The sequence below is a fragment of the Anomaloglossus baeobatrachus genome, chromosome 7, assembly GCF_048569485.1.
Source record: "Anomaloglossus baeobatrachus isolate aAnoBae1 chromosome 7, aAnoBae1.hap1, whole genome shotgun sequence".
Lineage (NCBI taxonomy): Eukaryota > Metazoa > Chordata > Amphibia > Anura > Aromobatidae > Anomaloglossus > Anomaloglossus baeobatrachus.
This window is the reverse complement of record NC_134359.1, coordinates 305,604,115-305,622,290: the sequence shown is the minus strand read 5'-3', so window position 1 is coordinate 305,622,290 and position 18,176 is coordinate 305,604,115. Positions and strand designations below refer to the sequence as shown.

Here is an 18,176-nt window from a genome sequence, read left to right as displayed (position 1 = left end):
CCAGTGGCTGGATGGGAGGCCACGCATCTCTCATCGTCCGGTGTCCCTAGCTGGCTCCACCAGTATCATAACACAATGACTCTTCTGGTAGCGTAGGACACAAACCTTCTCTTACGCCTTTGTACTGGTTCTGGTGTGGGAAGGTAAGGCTGTTTATTGTTCATGGTACAGACCCTTATAGACATTAGATAGAGTTATCTCTTCCCACTGCTCCATACACATGAACGGTTGGCTGAGCTCTCTTGTGTTCTCTACGAGAGCTGATGACAGATTCCTCAGTGGTGGCTTTCCGGTATGACGAACAAAAAGATTAGCTGTTGATACTCAACAGGCTGGATCCTTCGCTTGGTCAATATCATCCATCGGGGAGACTTGGAAGGCCCCTATACATATTAGACTACCGGTCTCTCCCAGATATCGGTGGATTTGACCAACTTTAGTCTAAGGTGTACAGAGGCCATTAGATAATCATTGTATTTCTAAGAAGAAACTTGGAATTAATAGGTAACCTAAAAAGCCACGATTGTGCTGTGAACGCAGAACGGGGAGGACCTTTCATCCTGTCGAGACTCGATATATTGCATTTTATTGCTTTCCACTTATGCTTTCCATATTATTGCAGTAACTCTGCCAAGCCTTTACAAACGCACATGAAAAATCTCTGATGACCGTGAAGGTTTTTCAGCACTGACCTCGAGCATCGCTGTGATGTTCCGGCTCCGGGGAATTGTACAAAAACTTTTTATAGTCTGACAACTTCTCCATCATAGTGAACAGGAACAGGCCACGGGCATACTTGTTTATATTGGGATACTTTTCCTGGATCCGAGCCTTCGCCTCGTTATCACCGATCCTTGCGTTATCGATCACCACCACCAGGTGCTTGCTTCCTGCAAACACAACCAAGATCAGACTACGACGGATGGTTTAAATCAAGATATAATAGGAAAAAAATGTCTACAGTATAGAGTTTTCTAATGTTCCATAAATCTCACATTAGGAAATATTGCTATTTTTACATTGTCCAAACAACAAGTGTATAATTCATGTGACTCTTCAGATTATGCTGCGTATACTGGGCCCAGAATCAGCAGTCATCTCATTTTCACAGGTCAGTTCCTTCTCTTCTCCGCACAGTGATCTCTGTACATGGCACAGAGCATGCTCATAACATAGATAAGTCAGTAATAATGGGAACAGGTCAGTTCCTTTTCTCCTTCTCTGCACAGTGATCTCTGTACATGGCACAGAGCATGCTCATAACATAGAGAAGTCAGTAATAATGGGAGCAGGTCAGTTCCTTCTCTGCACAGTGATCTCTGTACATGGCACAGAGCATGCTCATAACATGAAGAAGTCAGTAATAATGGTAACAGGTCAGTTCCTTCTCTGCACAGTGATCTCTGTACATGGCACAGAGCATGCTCATAACATAGATAAGTCAGTAATAATGGGAACAGGTCAGTTCCTTCTCTGCACAGTGATCTCTGTACATGGCACAGAGCATGCTCATAACATAGAGAAGTCAGTAATAATGGTAACAGGTCAGTTCCTTCTCTGCACAGTGATCTCTGTACATGGCACAGAGCATGCTCATAACATAGATAAGTCAGTAATAATGGGAACAGGTCAGTTCCTTCTCTGCACAGTGACCTCTGTACATGGCACAGAACATGCTCATAACATAGATAAGTCAGTAATAATGGGAACAGGTCAGTTCCTTCTCTGCACAGTGATCTCTGTACATGGCACAGAGCATGCTCATAACATAGATAAGTCAGTAATAATGGTAACAGGTCAGTTCCTTCTCTGCACAGTGATCTCTGTACATGGCACAGAGCATGCTCATAATATAGATAAGTCAGTAATAATGGGAACAGGTCAGTTCCTTCTCTGCACAGTGACCTCTGTACATGGCACAGAGCATGCTCATAACATAGATAAGTCAGTAATAATGGGAACAGGTCAGTTCCTTCTCTGCACAGTGACCTCTGTACATGGCACAGAGCATGCTCATAACATAGATAAGTCAGTAATAATGGGAACAGGTCAGTTCCTTCTCTGCACAGTGATCTCTGTACATGGCACAGAGCATGCTCATAACATAGATAAGTCAGTAATAATGGGAACAGGTCAGTTCCTTCTCTGCACAGTGATCTCTGTACATGGCACAGAGCATGCTCATAACATAGAGAAGTCAGTAATAATGGTAACAGGTCAGTTCCTTCTCTGCACAGTGACCTCTGTACATGGCACAGAGCATGCTCATAACATAGATAAGTCAGTAATAATGGGAACAGGTCAGTTCCTTCTCTGCACAGTGATCTCTGTACATGGCACAGAGCATGCTCATAATATAGAGAAGTCAGTAATAATGGGAACAGGTCAGTTCCTTCTCTGCACAGTGACCTCTGTACATGGCACAGAGCATGCTCATAACATAGATAAGTCAGTAATAATGGGAACAGGTCAGTTCCTTCTCTGCACAGTGACCTCTGTACATGGCACAGAGCATGCTCATAACATAGATAAGTCAGTAATAATGTGAACAGGTCAGTTCCTTCTCTGCACAGTGATCTCTGTACATGGCACAGAGCATGCTCATAACATAGAGAAGTCAGTAATAATGGGAACAGGTCAGTTCCTTCTCTGCACAGTGATCTCTGTACATGGCACAGAGCATGCTCATAACATAGATAAGTCAGTAATAATGGGAACAGGTCAGTTCCTTCTCTGCACAGTGATCTCTGTACATGGCACAGAGCATGCTCATAATATAGAGAAGTCAGTAATAATGGGAACAGGTCAGTTCCTTCTCTGCACAGTGACCTCTGTACATGGCACAGAGCATGCTCATAACATAGATAAGTCAGTAATAATGGGAACAGGTCAGTTCCTTCTCTGCACAGTGACCTCTGTACATGGCACAGAGCATGCTCATAACATAGATAAGTCAGTAATAATGGGAACAGGTCAGTTCCTTCTCTGCACAGTGATCTCTGTACATGGCACAGAGCATGCTCATAACATAGAGAAGTCAGTAATAATGGGAACAGGTCAGTTCCTTCTCTGCACAGTGATCTCTGTACATGGCACAGAGCATGCTCATAACATAGATAAGTCAGTAATAATGGGAACAGGTCAGTTCCTTCTCTGCACAGTGACCTCTGTACATGGCACAGAGCATGCTCATAACATAGATAAGTCAGTAATAATGGGAACAGGTCAGTTCCTTTTCTCCTTCTCTGCACAGTGATCTCTGTACATGTCACAGAGCATGCTCATAACATAGAGAAGTCAGTAATAATGGTAAAAGGTCAGTTCCTTCTCTGCACAGTGACCTCTGTACATGGCACAGAGCATGCTCATAACATAGAGAAGTCAGTAATAATGGTAACAGGTCAGTTCCTTCTCTGCACAGTGACCTCTGTACATGGCACAGAGCATGCTCATAGCATAGAGAAGTCAGTAATAATGGGAACAGGTCAGTTCCTTCTCTGCACAGTGACCTCTGTACATGGCACAGAGCATGCTCATAACATAGATAAGTCAGTAATAATGGGAACAGGTCAGTTCCTTCTCTGCACAGTGATCTCTGTACATGGCACAGAGCATGCTCATAACATAGAGAAGTCAGTAATAATGGGAACAGGTCAGTTCCTTCTCTGCACAGTGACCTCTGTACATGGCACAGAGCATGCTCATAACATAGAGAAGTCAGTAATAATGGGAACAGGTCAGTTCCTTCTCTGCACAGTGACCTCTGTACATGGCACAGAGCATGCTCATAACATAGATAAGTCAGTAATAATGGGAACAGGTCAGTTCCTTCTCTGCACAGTGATCTCTGTACATGGCACAGAGCATGCTCATAACATAGATAAGTCAGTAATAATGGGAACAGGTCAGTTCCTTCTCTGCACAGTGACCTCTGTACATGGCACAGAGCATGCTCATAATATAGATAAGTCAGTAATAATGGGAACAGGTCAGTTCCTTCTCTGCACAGTGATCTCTGTACATGGCACAGAGCATGCTCATAACATAGATAAGTCAGTAATAATGGGAACAGGTCAGTTCCTTCTCTGCACAGTGACCTCTGTACATGGCACAGAGCATGCTCATAACATAGAGAAGTCAGTAATAATGGGAACAGGTCAGTTCCTTCTCTGCACAGTGATCTCTGTACATGGCACAGAGCATGCTCATAACATAGAGAAGTCAGTAATAATGGTAACAGGTCAGTTCCTTCTCTGCACAGTGACCTCTGTACATGGCACAGAGCATGCTCATAGCATAGAGAAGTCAGTAATAATGGGAACAGGTCAGTTCCTTCTCTGCACAGTGACCTCTGTACATGGCACAGAGCATGCTCATAACATAGATAAGTCAGTAATAATGGGAACAGGTCAGTTCCTTCTCTGCACAGTGATCTCTGTACATGGCACAGAGCATGCTCATAACATAGAGAAGTCAGTAATAATGGTAACAGGTCAGTTCCTTCTCTGCACAGTGACCTCTGTACATGGCACAGAGCATGCTCATAGCATAGAGAAGTCAGTAATAATGGGAACAGGTCAGTTCCTTCTCTGCACAGTGACCTCAGTACATGGCACAGAGCATGCTCATAACATAGAGAAGTCAGTAATAATGGGAACAGGTCAGTTCCTTCTCTGCACAGTGATCTCTGTACATGGCACAGAGCATGCTCATAACATAGATAAGTCAGTAATAATGGGAACAGGTCAGTTCCTTCTCTGCACAGTGACCTCTGTACATGGCACAGAGCATGTTCATAACATAGAGAAGTCAGTAATAATGGGAACAGGTCAGTTCCTTCTCTGCACAGTGACCTCTGTACATGGCACAGAGCATGCTCATAACATAGATAAGTCAGTAATAATGGGAACAGGTCAGTTCCTTCTCTGCACAGTGACCTCTGTACATGGCACAGAGCATGTTCATAACATAGATAAGTCAGTAATAATGGGAACAGGTCAGTTCCTTCTCTGCACAGTGATCTCTGTACATGGCACAGAGCATGTTCATAACATAGAGAAGTCAGTAATAATGGTAACAGGTCAGTTCCTTCTCTGCACAGTGATCTCTGTACATGGCACAGAGCATGCTCATAACATAGATAAGTCAGTAATAATGGGAACAGGTCAGTTCCTTCTCTGCACAGTGATCTCTGTACATGGCACAGAGCATGCTCATAACATAGAGAAGTCAGTAATAATGGGAACAGGTCAGTTCCTTCTCTGCACAGTGATCTCTGTACATGGCACAGAGCATGCTCATAACATAGAGAAGTCAGTAATAATGGGAACAGGTCAGTTCCTTCTCTGCACAGTGACCTCTGTACATGGCACAGAGCATGCTCATAACATAGATAAGTCAGTAATAATGGGAACAGGTCAGTTCCTTCTCTGCACAGTGACCTCTGTACATGGCACAGAGCATGCTCATAACATAGAGAAGTCAGTAATAATGGGAACAGGTCAGTTCCTTTTCTCCTTCTCTGCACAGTGATCTCTGTACATGGCACAGAGCATGCTCATAACATAGATAAGTCAGTAATAATGGTAACAGGTCAGTTCCTTCTCTGCACAGTGACCTCTGTACATGGCTCAGAGCATGCTCATAACATAGAGAAGTCAGTAATAATGGGAACAGGTCAGTTCCTTCTCTGCACAGTGACCTCTGTACATGGCACAGAGCATGCTCATAACATAGATAAGTCAGTAATAATGGGAACAGGTCAGTTCCTTCTCTGCACAGTGATCTCTGTACATGGCACAGAGCATGCTCATAACATAGAGAAGTCAGTAATAATGGGAACAGGTCAGTTCCTTCTCTGCACAGTGATCTCTGTACATGGCACAGAGCATGCTCATAACATAGATAAGTCAGTAATAATGGTAACAGGTCAGTTCCTTCTCTGCACAGTGATCTCTGTACATGTCACAGAGCATGCTCATAACATAGATAAGTCAGTAATAATGGTAACAGGTCAGTTCCATCTCTGCACAGTGACCTCTGTACATGGCACAGAGCATGCTCATAACATAGAGAAGTCAGTAATAATGGTAACAGGTCAGTTCCTTCTCTGCACAGTGACCTCTGTACATGGCACAGCGCATGCTCATAGCATAGAGAAGTCAGTAATAATGGGAACAGGTCAGTTCCTTCTCTGCACAGTGACCTCTGTACATGGCACAGAGCATGCTCATAACATAGAGAAGTCAGTAATAATGGTAACAGGTCAGTTCCTTCTCTGCACAGTGACCTCTGCACATGGCACAGAGCATGCTCATAACATAGAGAAGTCAGTAATAATGGTAACAGGTCAGTTTCTTCTCTGCACAGTGACCTCTGTACATGGCACAGAGCATGTTCATAACATAGAGAAGTCAGTAATAATGGGAACAGGTCAGTTCCTTCTCTTCTCTGCACAGTGACCTCTGTACATGGCACAGAGCATGTTCATAACATAGATAAGTCAGTAATAATGGGAACAGGTCAGTTCCTTCTCTGCACAGTGATCTCTGTACATGGCACAGAGCATGTTCATAACATAGATAAGTCAGTAATAATGGTAACAGGTCAGTTCCTTCTCTGCACAGTGATCTCTGTACATGGCACAGAGCATGCTCATAACATAGATAAGTCAGTAATAATGGGAACAGGTCAGTTCCTTCTCTGCACAGTGACCTCTGTACATGGCACAGAGCATGCTCATAATAAAGATAAGTCAGTAATAATGGGAACAGGTCAGTTCCTTCTCTGCACAGTGACCTCTGTACATGGCACAGAGCATGCTCATAACATAGATAAGTCAGTAATAATGGTAACAGGTCAGTTCCTTCTCTGCACAGTGATCTCTGTACATGTCACAGAGCATGCTCATAACATAGATAAGTCAGTAATAATGGTAACAGGTCAGTTCCTTCTCTGCACAGTGACCTCTGTACATGGCACAGAGCATGCTCATAACATAGAGAAGTCAGTAATAATGGTAACAGGTCAGTTCCTTCTCTGCACAGTGACCTCTGTACATGGCACAGAGCATGCTCATAGCATAGAGAAGTCAGTAATAATGGGAACAGGTCAGTTCCTTCTCTGCACAGTGACCTCTGTACATGGCACAGAGCATGCTCATAACATAGATAAGTCAGTAATAATGGGAACAGGTCAGTTCCTTCTCTGCACAGTGACCTCTGTACATGGCACAGAGCATGCTCATAACATAGAGAAGTCAGTAATAATGGTAACAGGTCAGTTCCTTCTCTGCACAGTGACCTCTGTACATGGCACAGAGCATGCTCATAACATAGATAAGTCAGTAATAATGGGAACAGGTCAGTTCCTTCTCTGCACAGTGACCTCTGTACATGGCACAGAGCATGCTCATAGCATAGAGAAGTCAGTAATAATGGGAACAGGTCAGTTCCTTCTCTGCACAGTGACCTCTGTACATGGCACAGAGCATGCTCATAACATAGAGAAGTCAGTAATAATGGTAACAGGTCAGTTCCTTCTCTGCACAGTGATCTCTGTACATGTCACAGAGCATGCTCATAACATAGATAAGTCAGTAATAATGGTAACAGGTCAGTTCCTTCTCTGCACAGTGACCTCTGTACATGGCACAGAGCATGCTCATAACATAGAGAAGTCAGTAATAATGGTAACAGGTCAGTTCCTTCTCTGCACAGTGACCTCTGTACATGGCACAGAGCATGCTCATAGCATAGAGAAGTCAGTAATAATGGGAACAGGTCAGTTCCTTCTCTGCACAGTGACCTCTGTACATGGCACAGAGCATGCTCATAACATAGATAAGTCAGTAATAATGGGAACAGGTCAGTTCCTTCTCTGCACAGTGACCTCTGTACATGGCACAGAGCATGCTCATAACATAGAGAAGTCAGTAATAATGGTAACAGGTCAGTTCCTTCTCTGCACAGTGACCTCTGTACATGGCACAGAGCATGCTCATAACATAGAGAAGTCAGTAATAATGGGAACAGGTCAGTTCCTTCTCTGCACAGTGACCTCTGTACATGGCACAGAGCATGCTCATAACATAGAGAAGTCAGTAATAATGGTAACAGGTCAGTTCCTTCTCTGCACAGTGACCTCTGTACATGGCACAGAGCATGCTCATAACATAGAGAAGTCAGTAATAATGGTAACAGGTCAGTTCCTTCTCTGCACAGTGACCTCTGTACATGGCACAGAGCATGTTCATAACATAGAGAAGTCAGTAATAATGGTAACAGGTCAGTTCCTTCTCTGCACAGTGACCTCTGTACATGGCACAGAGCATGTTCATAGCATAGAGAAGTCAGTAATAATGGGAACAGGTCAGTTCCTTCTCTGCACAGTGACCTCTGTACATGGCACAGAGCATGCTCATAACATAGATAAGTCTGTAATAATGGGAACAGGTCAGTTCCTTCTCTGCACAGTGACCTCTGTACATGGCACAGAGCATGCTCATAACATAGAGAAGTCAGTAATAATGGTAACAGGTCAGTTCCTTCTCTGCACAGTGACCTCTGTACATGGCACAGAGCATGCTCATAGCATAGAGAAGTCAGTAATAATGGGAACAGGTCAGTTCCTTCTCTGCACAGTGACCTCTGTACATGGCACAGAGCATGCTCATAACATAGAGAAGTCAGTAATAATGGTAACAGGTCAGTTCCTTCTCTGCACAGTGACCTCTGTACATGGCACAGAGCATGCTCATAACATAGAGAAGTCAGTAATAATGGGAACAGGTCAGTTCCTTCTCTGCACAGTGACCTCTGTACATGGCACAGAGCATGCTCATAACATAGAGAAGTCAGTAATAATGGGAACAGGTCAGTTCCTTCTCTGCACAGTGACCTCTGTACATGGCACAGAGCATGCTCATAACATAGATAAGTCAGTAATAATGGGAACAGGTCAGTTCCTTCTCTGCACAGTGATCTCTGTACATGGCACAGAGCGTGCTGATAATATATAGAAGTCAGTAATAATGGGAACAGGTCAGTTCCTTCTCTGCACAGTGATCTCTGTACATGGCACAGAGCATGCTCATAGCATAGAGAAGTCAGTAATAATGGGAACAGGTCAGTTCCTTCTCTGCACAGTGACCTCTGTACATGGCACAGAGCATGTTCATAACATAGAGAAGTCAGTAATAATGGGAACAGGTCAGTTCCTTCTCTGCACAGTGATCTCTGTACATGGCACAGAGCATGCTCATAACATAGATAAGTCAGTAATAATGGGAACAGGTCAGTTCCTTCTCTGCACAGTGACCTCTGTACATGGCACAGAGCATGCTCATAACATAGAGAAGTCAGTAATAATGGGAACAGGTCAGTTCCTTCTCTGCACAGTGACCTCTGTACATGGCACAGAGCATGCTCATAACATAGATAAGTCAGTAATAATGGGAACAGGTCAGTTCCTTCTCTGCACAGTGATCTCTGTACATGGCACAGAGCATGCTCATAACATAGATAAGTCAGTAATAATGGGAACAGGTCAGTTCCTTCTCTGCACAGTGACCTCTGTACATGGCACAGAGCATGCTCATAACATAGAGAAGTCAGTAATAATGGTAACAGGTCAGTTCCTTCTCTGCACAGTGATCTCTGTACATGGCACAGAGCATGTTCATAACATAGATAAGTCAGTAATAATGGGAACAGGTCAGTTCCTTCTCTGCACAGTGATCTCTGTACATGGCACAGAGCATGCTCATAACATAGATAAGTCAGTAATAATGAGAACAGGTCAGTTCCTTCTCTGCACAGTGACCTCTGTACATGGCACAGAGCATGTTCATAACATAGAGAAGTCAGTAATAATGGGAACAGGTCAGTTCCTTCTCTGCACAGTGACCTCTGTACATAGCACAGAGCATGCTGATAACATAGATAAGTCAGTAATAATGGGAACAGGTCAGTTCCTTCTCTGCACAGTGACCTCTGTACATGGCACAGAGCATGCTCATAACATAGATAAGTCAGTAATAATGGTAACAGGTCAGTTCCTTCTCTGCACAGTGATCTCTGTACATGGCACAGAGCATGCTCATAACATAGATAAGTCAGTAATAATGGTAACAGGTCAGTTCCTTCTCTGCACAGTGATCTCTGTACATGGCACAGAGCATGCTCATAACATAGATAAGTCAGTAATAATGGGAACAGGTCAGTTCCTTCTCTGCTCAGTGACCTCTGTACATGGCACAGAGCATGCTCATAACATAGATAAGTCAGTAATAATGGGAACAGGTCAGTTCCTTCTCTGCACAGTGACCTCTGTACATGGCACAGAGCATGTTCATAACATAGATAAGTCAGTAATAATGGGAACAGGTCAGTTCCTTCTCTGCACAGTGACCTCTGTACATGGCACAGAGCATGTTCATAACATAGATAAGTCAGTAATAATTGGAACAGGTCAGTTCCTTCTCTGCACAGTGACCTCTGTACATGGCACAGAGCATGCTCATAGCATAGAGAAGTCAGTAATAATGGGAACAGGTCAGTTCCTTCTCTGCACAGTGATCTCTGTACATGGCACAGAGCATGCTCATAACATAGATAAGTCAGTAATAATGGGAACAGGTCAGTTCCTTCTCTGCACAGTGATCTCTGTACATGGCACAGAGCATGTTCATAACATAGAGAAGTCAGTAATAATGGGAACAGGTCAGTTCCTTCTCTGCACAGTGACCTCTGTACATGGCACAGAGCATGCTCATAACATAGATAAGTCAGTAATAATGGTAACAGGTCAGTTCCTTCTCTGCACAGTGACCTCTGTACATGGCACAGAGCATGCTCATAACATAGAGAAGTCAGTAATAATGGGAACAGGTCAGTTCCTTCTCTGCACAGTGATCTCTGTACATGGCACAGAGCATGCTCATAACATAGATAAGTCAGTAATAATGGTAACAGGTCAGTTCCTTCTCTGCACAGTGATCTTTGTACATGGCACAGAGCATGCTCATAACATAGAGAAGTCAGTAATAATGGGAACAGGTCAGTTCCTTCTCTGCACAGTGACCTCTGTACATGGCACAGAGCATGCTCATAACATAGATAAGTCAGTAATAATGGGAACAGGTCAGTTCCTTCTCTGCACAGTGATCTCTGTACATGGCACAGAGCATGTTCATAACATAGATAAGTCAGTAATAATGGAAACAGGTCAGTTCCTTCTCTGCACAGTGACCTCTGTACATGGCACAGAGCATGCTCATAACATAGATAAGTCAGTAATAATGGGAACAGGTCAGTTCCTTCTCTGCACAGTGACCTCTGTACATGGCACAGAGCATGCTCATAGCATAGAGAAGTCAGTAATAATGGGAACAGGTCAGTTCCTTCTCTGCACAGTGATCTCTGTACATGGCACAGAGCATGTTCATAACATAGAGAAGTCAGTAATAATGGGAACAGGTCAGTTCCTTCTCTGCACAGTGACCTCTGTACATGGCACAGAGCATGTTCATAACATAGAGAAGTCAGTAATAATGGGAACAGGTCAGTTCCTTCTCTGCACAGTGATCTCTGTACATGGCACAGAGCATGTTCATAACATAGAGAAGTCAGTAATAATGGGAACAGGTCAGTTCCTTCTCTGCACAGTGATCTCTGTACATGGCACAGAGCATGCTCATAACATAGATAAGTCAGTAATAATGGGAACAGGTCAGTTCCTTCTCTGCACAGTGATCTCTGTACATGGCACAGAGCATGTTCATAACATAGAGAAGTCAGTAATAATGGGAACAGGTCAGTTCCTTCTCTGCACAGTGATCTCTGTACATGGCACAGAGCATGTTCATAACATAGAGAAGTCAGTAATAATGGGAACAGGTCAGTTCCTTCTCTGCACAGTGATCTCTGTACATGGCACAGAGCATGTTCATAACATAGAGAAGTCAGTAATAATGGGAACAGGTCAGTTCCTTCTCTGCACAGTGATCTCTGTACATGGCACAGAGCATGCTCATAACACAGATAAGTCAGTAATAATGGTAACAGGTCAGTTCCTTCTCTGCACAGTGACCTCTGTACATGGCACAGAGCATGCTCATAACATAGATAAGTCAGTAATAATGGGAACAGGTCAGTTCCTTCTCTGCACAGTGACTTCTGTACATGGCACAGAGCATGCTCATAGCATAGAGAAGTCAGTAATAATGGGAACAGGTCAGTTCCTTCTCTGCACAGTGATCTCTGTACATGGCACAGAGCATGCTCATAACATAGATAAGTCAGTAATAATGGGAACAGGTCAGTTCCTTCTCTGCACAGTGATCTCTGTACATGGCACAGAGCATGCTCATAACATAGATAAGTCAGTAATAATGGGAACAGGTCAGTTCCTTCTCTGCACAGTGACCTCTGTACATAGCACAGAGCATGCTCATAACATAGAGAAGTCAGTAATAATGGGAACAGGTCAGTTCCTTCTCTGCACAGTGACCTCTGTACATGGCACAGAGCATGCTCATAACATAGATAAGTCAGTAATAATGGGAACAGGTCAGTTCCTTCTCTGCACAGTGATCTCTGTACATGGCACAGAGCATGCTCATAACATAGATAAGTCAGTAATAATGGGAACAGGTCAGTTCCTTCTCTGCACAGTGACCTCTGTACATGGCACAGAGCATGCTCATAACATAGATAAGTCAGTAATAATGGGAACAGGTCAGTTCCTTCTCTGCACAGTGATCTCTGTACATGGCACAGAGCATGTTCATAACATAGAGAAGTCAGTAATAATGGGAACAGGTCAGTTCCTTCTCTGCACAGTGATCTCTGTACATGGCACAGAGCATGCTCATAGCATAGAGAAGTCAGTAATAATGGGAACAGGTCAGTTCCTTCTCTGCACAGTGACCTCTGTACATGGCACAGAGCATGCTCATAACATAGATAAGTCAGTAATAATGGTAACAGGTCAGTTCCTTCTCTGCACAGTGACCTCTGTACATGGCACAGAGCATGCTCATAGCATAGATAAGTCAGTAATAATGGGAACAGGTCAGTTCCTTCTCTGCACAATGATCTCTGTACATGGCACAGAGCATGTTCATAACATAGATAAGTCAGTAATAATGGGAACAGGTCAGTTCCTTCTCTGCACAGTGACCTCTGTACATGGCACAGAGCATGCTCATAACATAGATAAGTCAGTAATAATGGGAACAGGTCAGTTCCTTCTCTGCACAGTGATCTCTGTACATGGCACAGAGCATGTTCATAACATAGATAAGTCAGTAATAATGGAAACAGGTCAGTTCCTTCTCTGCACAGTGACCTCTGTACATGGCACAGAGCATGCTCATAACATAGATAAGTCAGTAATAATGGGAACAGGTCAGTTCCTTCTCTGCACAGTGATCTCTGTACATGGCACAGAGCATGCTCATAACATAGAGAAGTCAGTAATAATGGTAACAGGTCAGTTCCTTCTCTGCACAGTGACCTCTGTACATGGCACAGAGCATGCTCATAACATAGAGAAGTCAGTAATAATGGGAACAGGTCAGTTCCTTTTCTCCTTCTCTGCACAGTGACCTCTGTACATGGCACAGAGCATGCTCATAACATAGAGAAGTCAGTAATAATGGTAACAGGTCAGTTCCTTCTCTGCACAGTGACCTCTGTACATGGCACAGAGCATGCTCATAACATAGATAAGTCTGTAATAATGGGAACAGGTCAGTTCCTTCTCTGCACAGTGACCTCTGTACATGGCACAGAGCATGCTCATAACATAGAGAAGTCAGTAATAATGGTAACAGGTCAGTTCCTTCTCTGCACAGTGACCTCTGTACATGGCACAGAGCATGCTCATAGCATAGAGAAGTCAGTAATAATGGGAACAGGTCAGTTCCTTCTCTGCACAGTGACCTCTGTACATGGCACAGAGCATGCTCATAACATAGAGAAGTCAGTAATAATGGTAACAGGTCAGTTCCTTCTCTTCACAGTGACCTCTGTACATGGCACAGAGCATGCTCATAACATAGAGAAGTCAGTAATAATGGTAACAGGTCAGTTCCTTCTCTGCACAGTGACCTCTGTACATGGCACAGAGCATGTTCATAACATAGAGAAGTCAGTAATAATGGGAACAGGTCAGTTCCTTCTCTGCACAGTGACCTCTGTACATGGCACAGAGCATGCTCATAACATAGATAAGTCAGTAATAATGGGAACAGGTCAGTTCCTTCTCTGCACAGTGATCTCTGTACATGGCACAGAGCGTGCTGATAATATATAGAAGTCAGTAATAATGGGAACAGGTCAGTTCCTTCTCTGCACAGTGATCTCTGTACATGGCACAGAGCATGCTCATAGCATAGAGAAGTCAGTAATAATGGGAACAGGTCAGTTCCTTCTCTGCACAGTGACCTCTGTACATGGCACAGAGCATGCTCATAACATAGATAAGTCAGTAATAATGGGAACAGGTCAGTTCCTTCTCTGCACAGTGATCTCTGTACATGGCACAGAGCATGCTCATAACATAGATAAGTCAGTAATAATGGGAACAGGTCAGTTCCTTCTCTGCACAGTGACCTCTGTACATGGCACAGAGCATGCTCATAACATAGAGAAGTCAGTAATAATGGGAACAGGTCAGTTCCTTCTCTGCACAGTGACCTCTGTACATGGCACAGAGCATGTTCATAACATAGATAAGTCAGTAATAATGGGAACAGGTCAGTTCCTTCTCTGCACAGTGACCTCTGTACATGGCACAGAGCATGCTCATAACATAGATAAGTCAGTAATAATTGGAACAGGTCAGTTCCTTCTCTGCACAGTGACCTCTGTACATGGCACAGAGCATGCTCATAGCATAGAGAAGTCAGTAATAATGGGAACAGGTCAGTTCCTTCTCTGCACAGTGATCTCTGTACATGGCACAGAGCATGCTCATAACATAGATAAGTCAGTAATAATGGGAACAGGTCAGTTCCTTCTCTGCACAGTGATCTCTGTACATGGCACAGAGCATGTTCATAACATAGAGAAGTCAGTAATAATGGGAACAGGTCAGTTCCTTCTCTGCACAGTGACCTCTGTACATGGCACAGAGCATGCTCATAACATAGATAAGTCAGTAATAATGGTAACAGGTCAGTTCCTTCTCTGCACAGTGACCTCTGTACATGGCACAGAGCATGCTCATAACATAGAGAAGTCAGTAATAATGGGAACAGGTCAGTTCCTTCTCTGCACAGTGATCTCTGTACATGGCACAGAGCATGCTCATAACATAGAGAAGTCAGTAATAATGGGAACAGGTCAGTTCCTTCTCTGCACAGTGACCTCTGTACATGGCACAGAGCATGCTCATAACATAGATAAGTCAGTAATAATGGTAACAGGTCAGTTCCTTCTCTTCACAGTGACCTCTGTACATGGCACAGAGCATGCTCATAACATAGAGAAGTCAGTAATAATGGTAACAGGTCAGTTCCTTCTCTGCACAGTGACCTCTGTACATGGCACAGAGCATGTTCATAACATAGAGAAGTCAGTAATAATGGTAACAGGTCAGTTCCTTCTCTGCACAGTGACCTCTGTACATGGCACAGAGCATGTTCATAGCATAGAGAAGTCAGTAATAATGGGAACAGGTCAGTTCCTTCTCTGCACAGTGACCTCTGTACATGGCACAGAGCATGCTCATAACATAGATAAGTCTGTAATAATGGGAACAGGTCAGTTCCTTCTCTGCACAGTGACCTCTGTACATGGCACAGAGCATGCTCATAACATAGAGAAGTCAGTAATAATGGTAACAGGTCAGTTCCTTCTCTGCACAGTGACCTCTGTACATGGCACAGAGCATGCTCATAGCATAGAGAAGTCAGTAATAATGGGAACAGGTCAGTTCCTTCTCTGCACAGTGACCTCTGTACATGGCACAGAGCATGCTCATAACATAGAGAAGTCAGTAATAATGGTAACAGGTCAGTTCCTTCTCTTCACAGTGACCTCTGTACATGGCACAGAGCATGCTCATAACATAGAGAAGTCAGTAATAATGGTAACAGGTCAGTTCCTTCTCTGCACAGTGACCTCTGTACATGGCACAGAGCATGCTCATAACATAGATAAGTCAGTAATAATGGGAACAGGTCAGTTCCTTCTCTGCACAGTGACCTCTGTACATGGCACAGAGCATGTTCATAACATAGAGAAGTCAGTAATAATGGGAACAGGTCAGTTCCTTCTCTGCACAGTGACCTCTGTACATGGCACAGAGCATGCTCATAACATAGATAAGTCAGTAATAATGGGAACAGGTCAGTTCCTTCTCTGCACAGTGATCTCTGTACATGGCACAGAGCGTGCTGATAATATATAGAAGTCAGTAATAATGGGAACAGGTCAGTTCCTTCTCTGCACAGTGATCTCTGTACATGGCACAGAGCATGCTCATAGCATAGAGAAGTCAGTAATAATGGGAACAGGTCAGTTCCTTCTCTGCACAGTGACCTCTGTACATGGCACAGAGCATGCTCATAACATAGATAAGTCAGTAATAATGGGAACAGGTCAGTTCCTTCTCTGCACAGTGATCTCTGTACATGGCACAGAGCATGCTCATAACATAGATAAGTCAGTAATAATGGGAACAGGTCAGTTCCTTCTCTGCACAGTGACCTCTGTACATGGCACAGAGCATGCTCATAACATAGAGAAGTCAGTAATAATGGGAACAGGTCAGTTCCTTCTCTGCACAGTGACCTCTGTACATGGCACAGAGCATGTTCATAACATAGATAAGTCAGTAATAATGGGAACAGGTCAGTTCCTTCTCTGCACAGTGACCTCTGTACATGGCACAGAGCATGTTCATAACATAGATAAGTCAGTAATAATTGGAACAGGTCAGTTCCTTCTCTGCACAGTGACCTCTGTACATGGCACAGAGCATGCTCATAGCATAGAGAAGTCAGTAATAATGGGAACAGGTCAGTTCCTTCTCTGCACAGTGATCTCTGTACATGGCACAGAGCATGCTCATAACATAGATAAGTCAGAAATAATGGGAACAGGTCAGTTCCTTCTCTGCACAGTGATCTCTGTACATGGCACAGAGCATGTTCATAACATAGAGAAGTCAGTAATAATGGGAACAGGTCAGTTCCTTCTCTGCACAGTGACCTCTGTACATGGCACAGAGCATGCTCATAACATAGATAAGTCAGTAATAATGGTAACAGGTCAGTTCCTTCTCTGCACAGTGACCTCTGTACATGGCACAGAGCATGCTCATAACATAGAGAAGTCAGTAATAATGGGAACAGGTCAGTTCCTTCTCTGCACAGTGATCTCTGTACATGGCACAGAGCATGCTCATAACATAGATAAGTCAGTAATAATGGTAACAGGTCAGTTCCTTCTCTGCACAGTGATCTCTGTACATGGCACAGAGCATGCTCATAACATAGAGAAGTCAGTAATAATGGGAACAGGTCAGTTCCTTCTCTGCACAGTGACCTCTGTACATGGCACAGAGCATGCTCATAACATAGATAAGTCAGTAATAATGGGAACAGGTCAGTTCCTTCTCTGCACAGTGATCTCTGTACATGGCACAGAGCATGTTCATAACATAGATAAGTCAGTAATAATGGAAACAGGTCAGTTCCTTCTCTGCACAGTGACCTCTGTACATGGCACAGAGCATGCTCATAACATAGATAAGTCAGTAATAATGGGAACAGGTCAGTTCCTTCTCTGCACAGTGACCTCTGTACATGGCACAGAGCATGCTCATAGCATAGAGAAGTCAGTAATAATGGTAACAGGTCAGTTCCTTCTCTGCACAGTGATCTCTGTACATGGCACAGAGCATGTTCATAACATAGAGAAGTCAGTAATAATGGGAACAGGTCAGTTCCTTCTCTGCACAGTGACCTCTGTACATGGCACAGAGCATGTTCATAACATAGAGAAGTCAGTAATAATGGGAACAGGTCAGTTCCTTCTCTGCACAGTGATCTCTGTACATGGCACAGAGCATGTTCATAACATAGAGAAGTCAGTAATAATGGGAACAGGTCAGTTCCTTCTCTGCACAGTGATCTCTGTACATGGCACAGAGCATGCTCATAA

General features: G+C 43.7%; 1 protein-coding gene across 2 annotated transcripts in view; it reads right to left on the bottom strand.

Annotated features, from left to right (window-relative positions):
- The window catches only part of LOC142246575 (uncharacterized), a 55,347-nt gene that overhangs the window by 26,942 nt on the left and 10,229 nt on the right, over positions 1–18,176 (bottom strand). For both annotated transcript variants that reach the window (XM_075319640.1, XM_075319641.1), the window contains exon 5: positions 693–890. In XM_075319640.1, the coding sequence (XP_075175755.1) occupies positions 693–890 (198 nt within the window). The remainder of the gene's footprint in view (positions 1–692; positions 891–18,176) is intronic.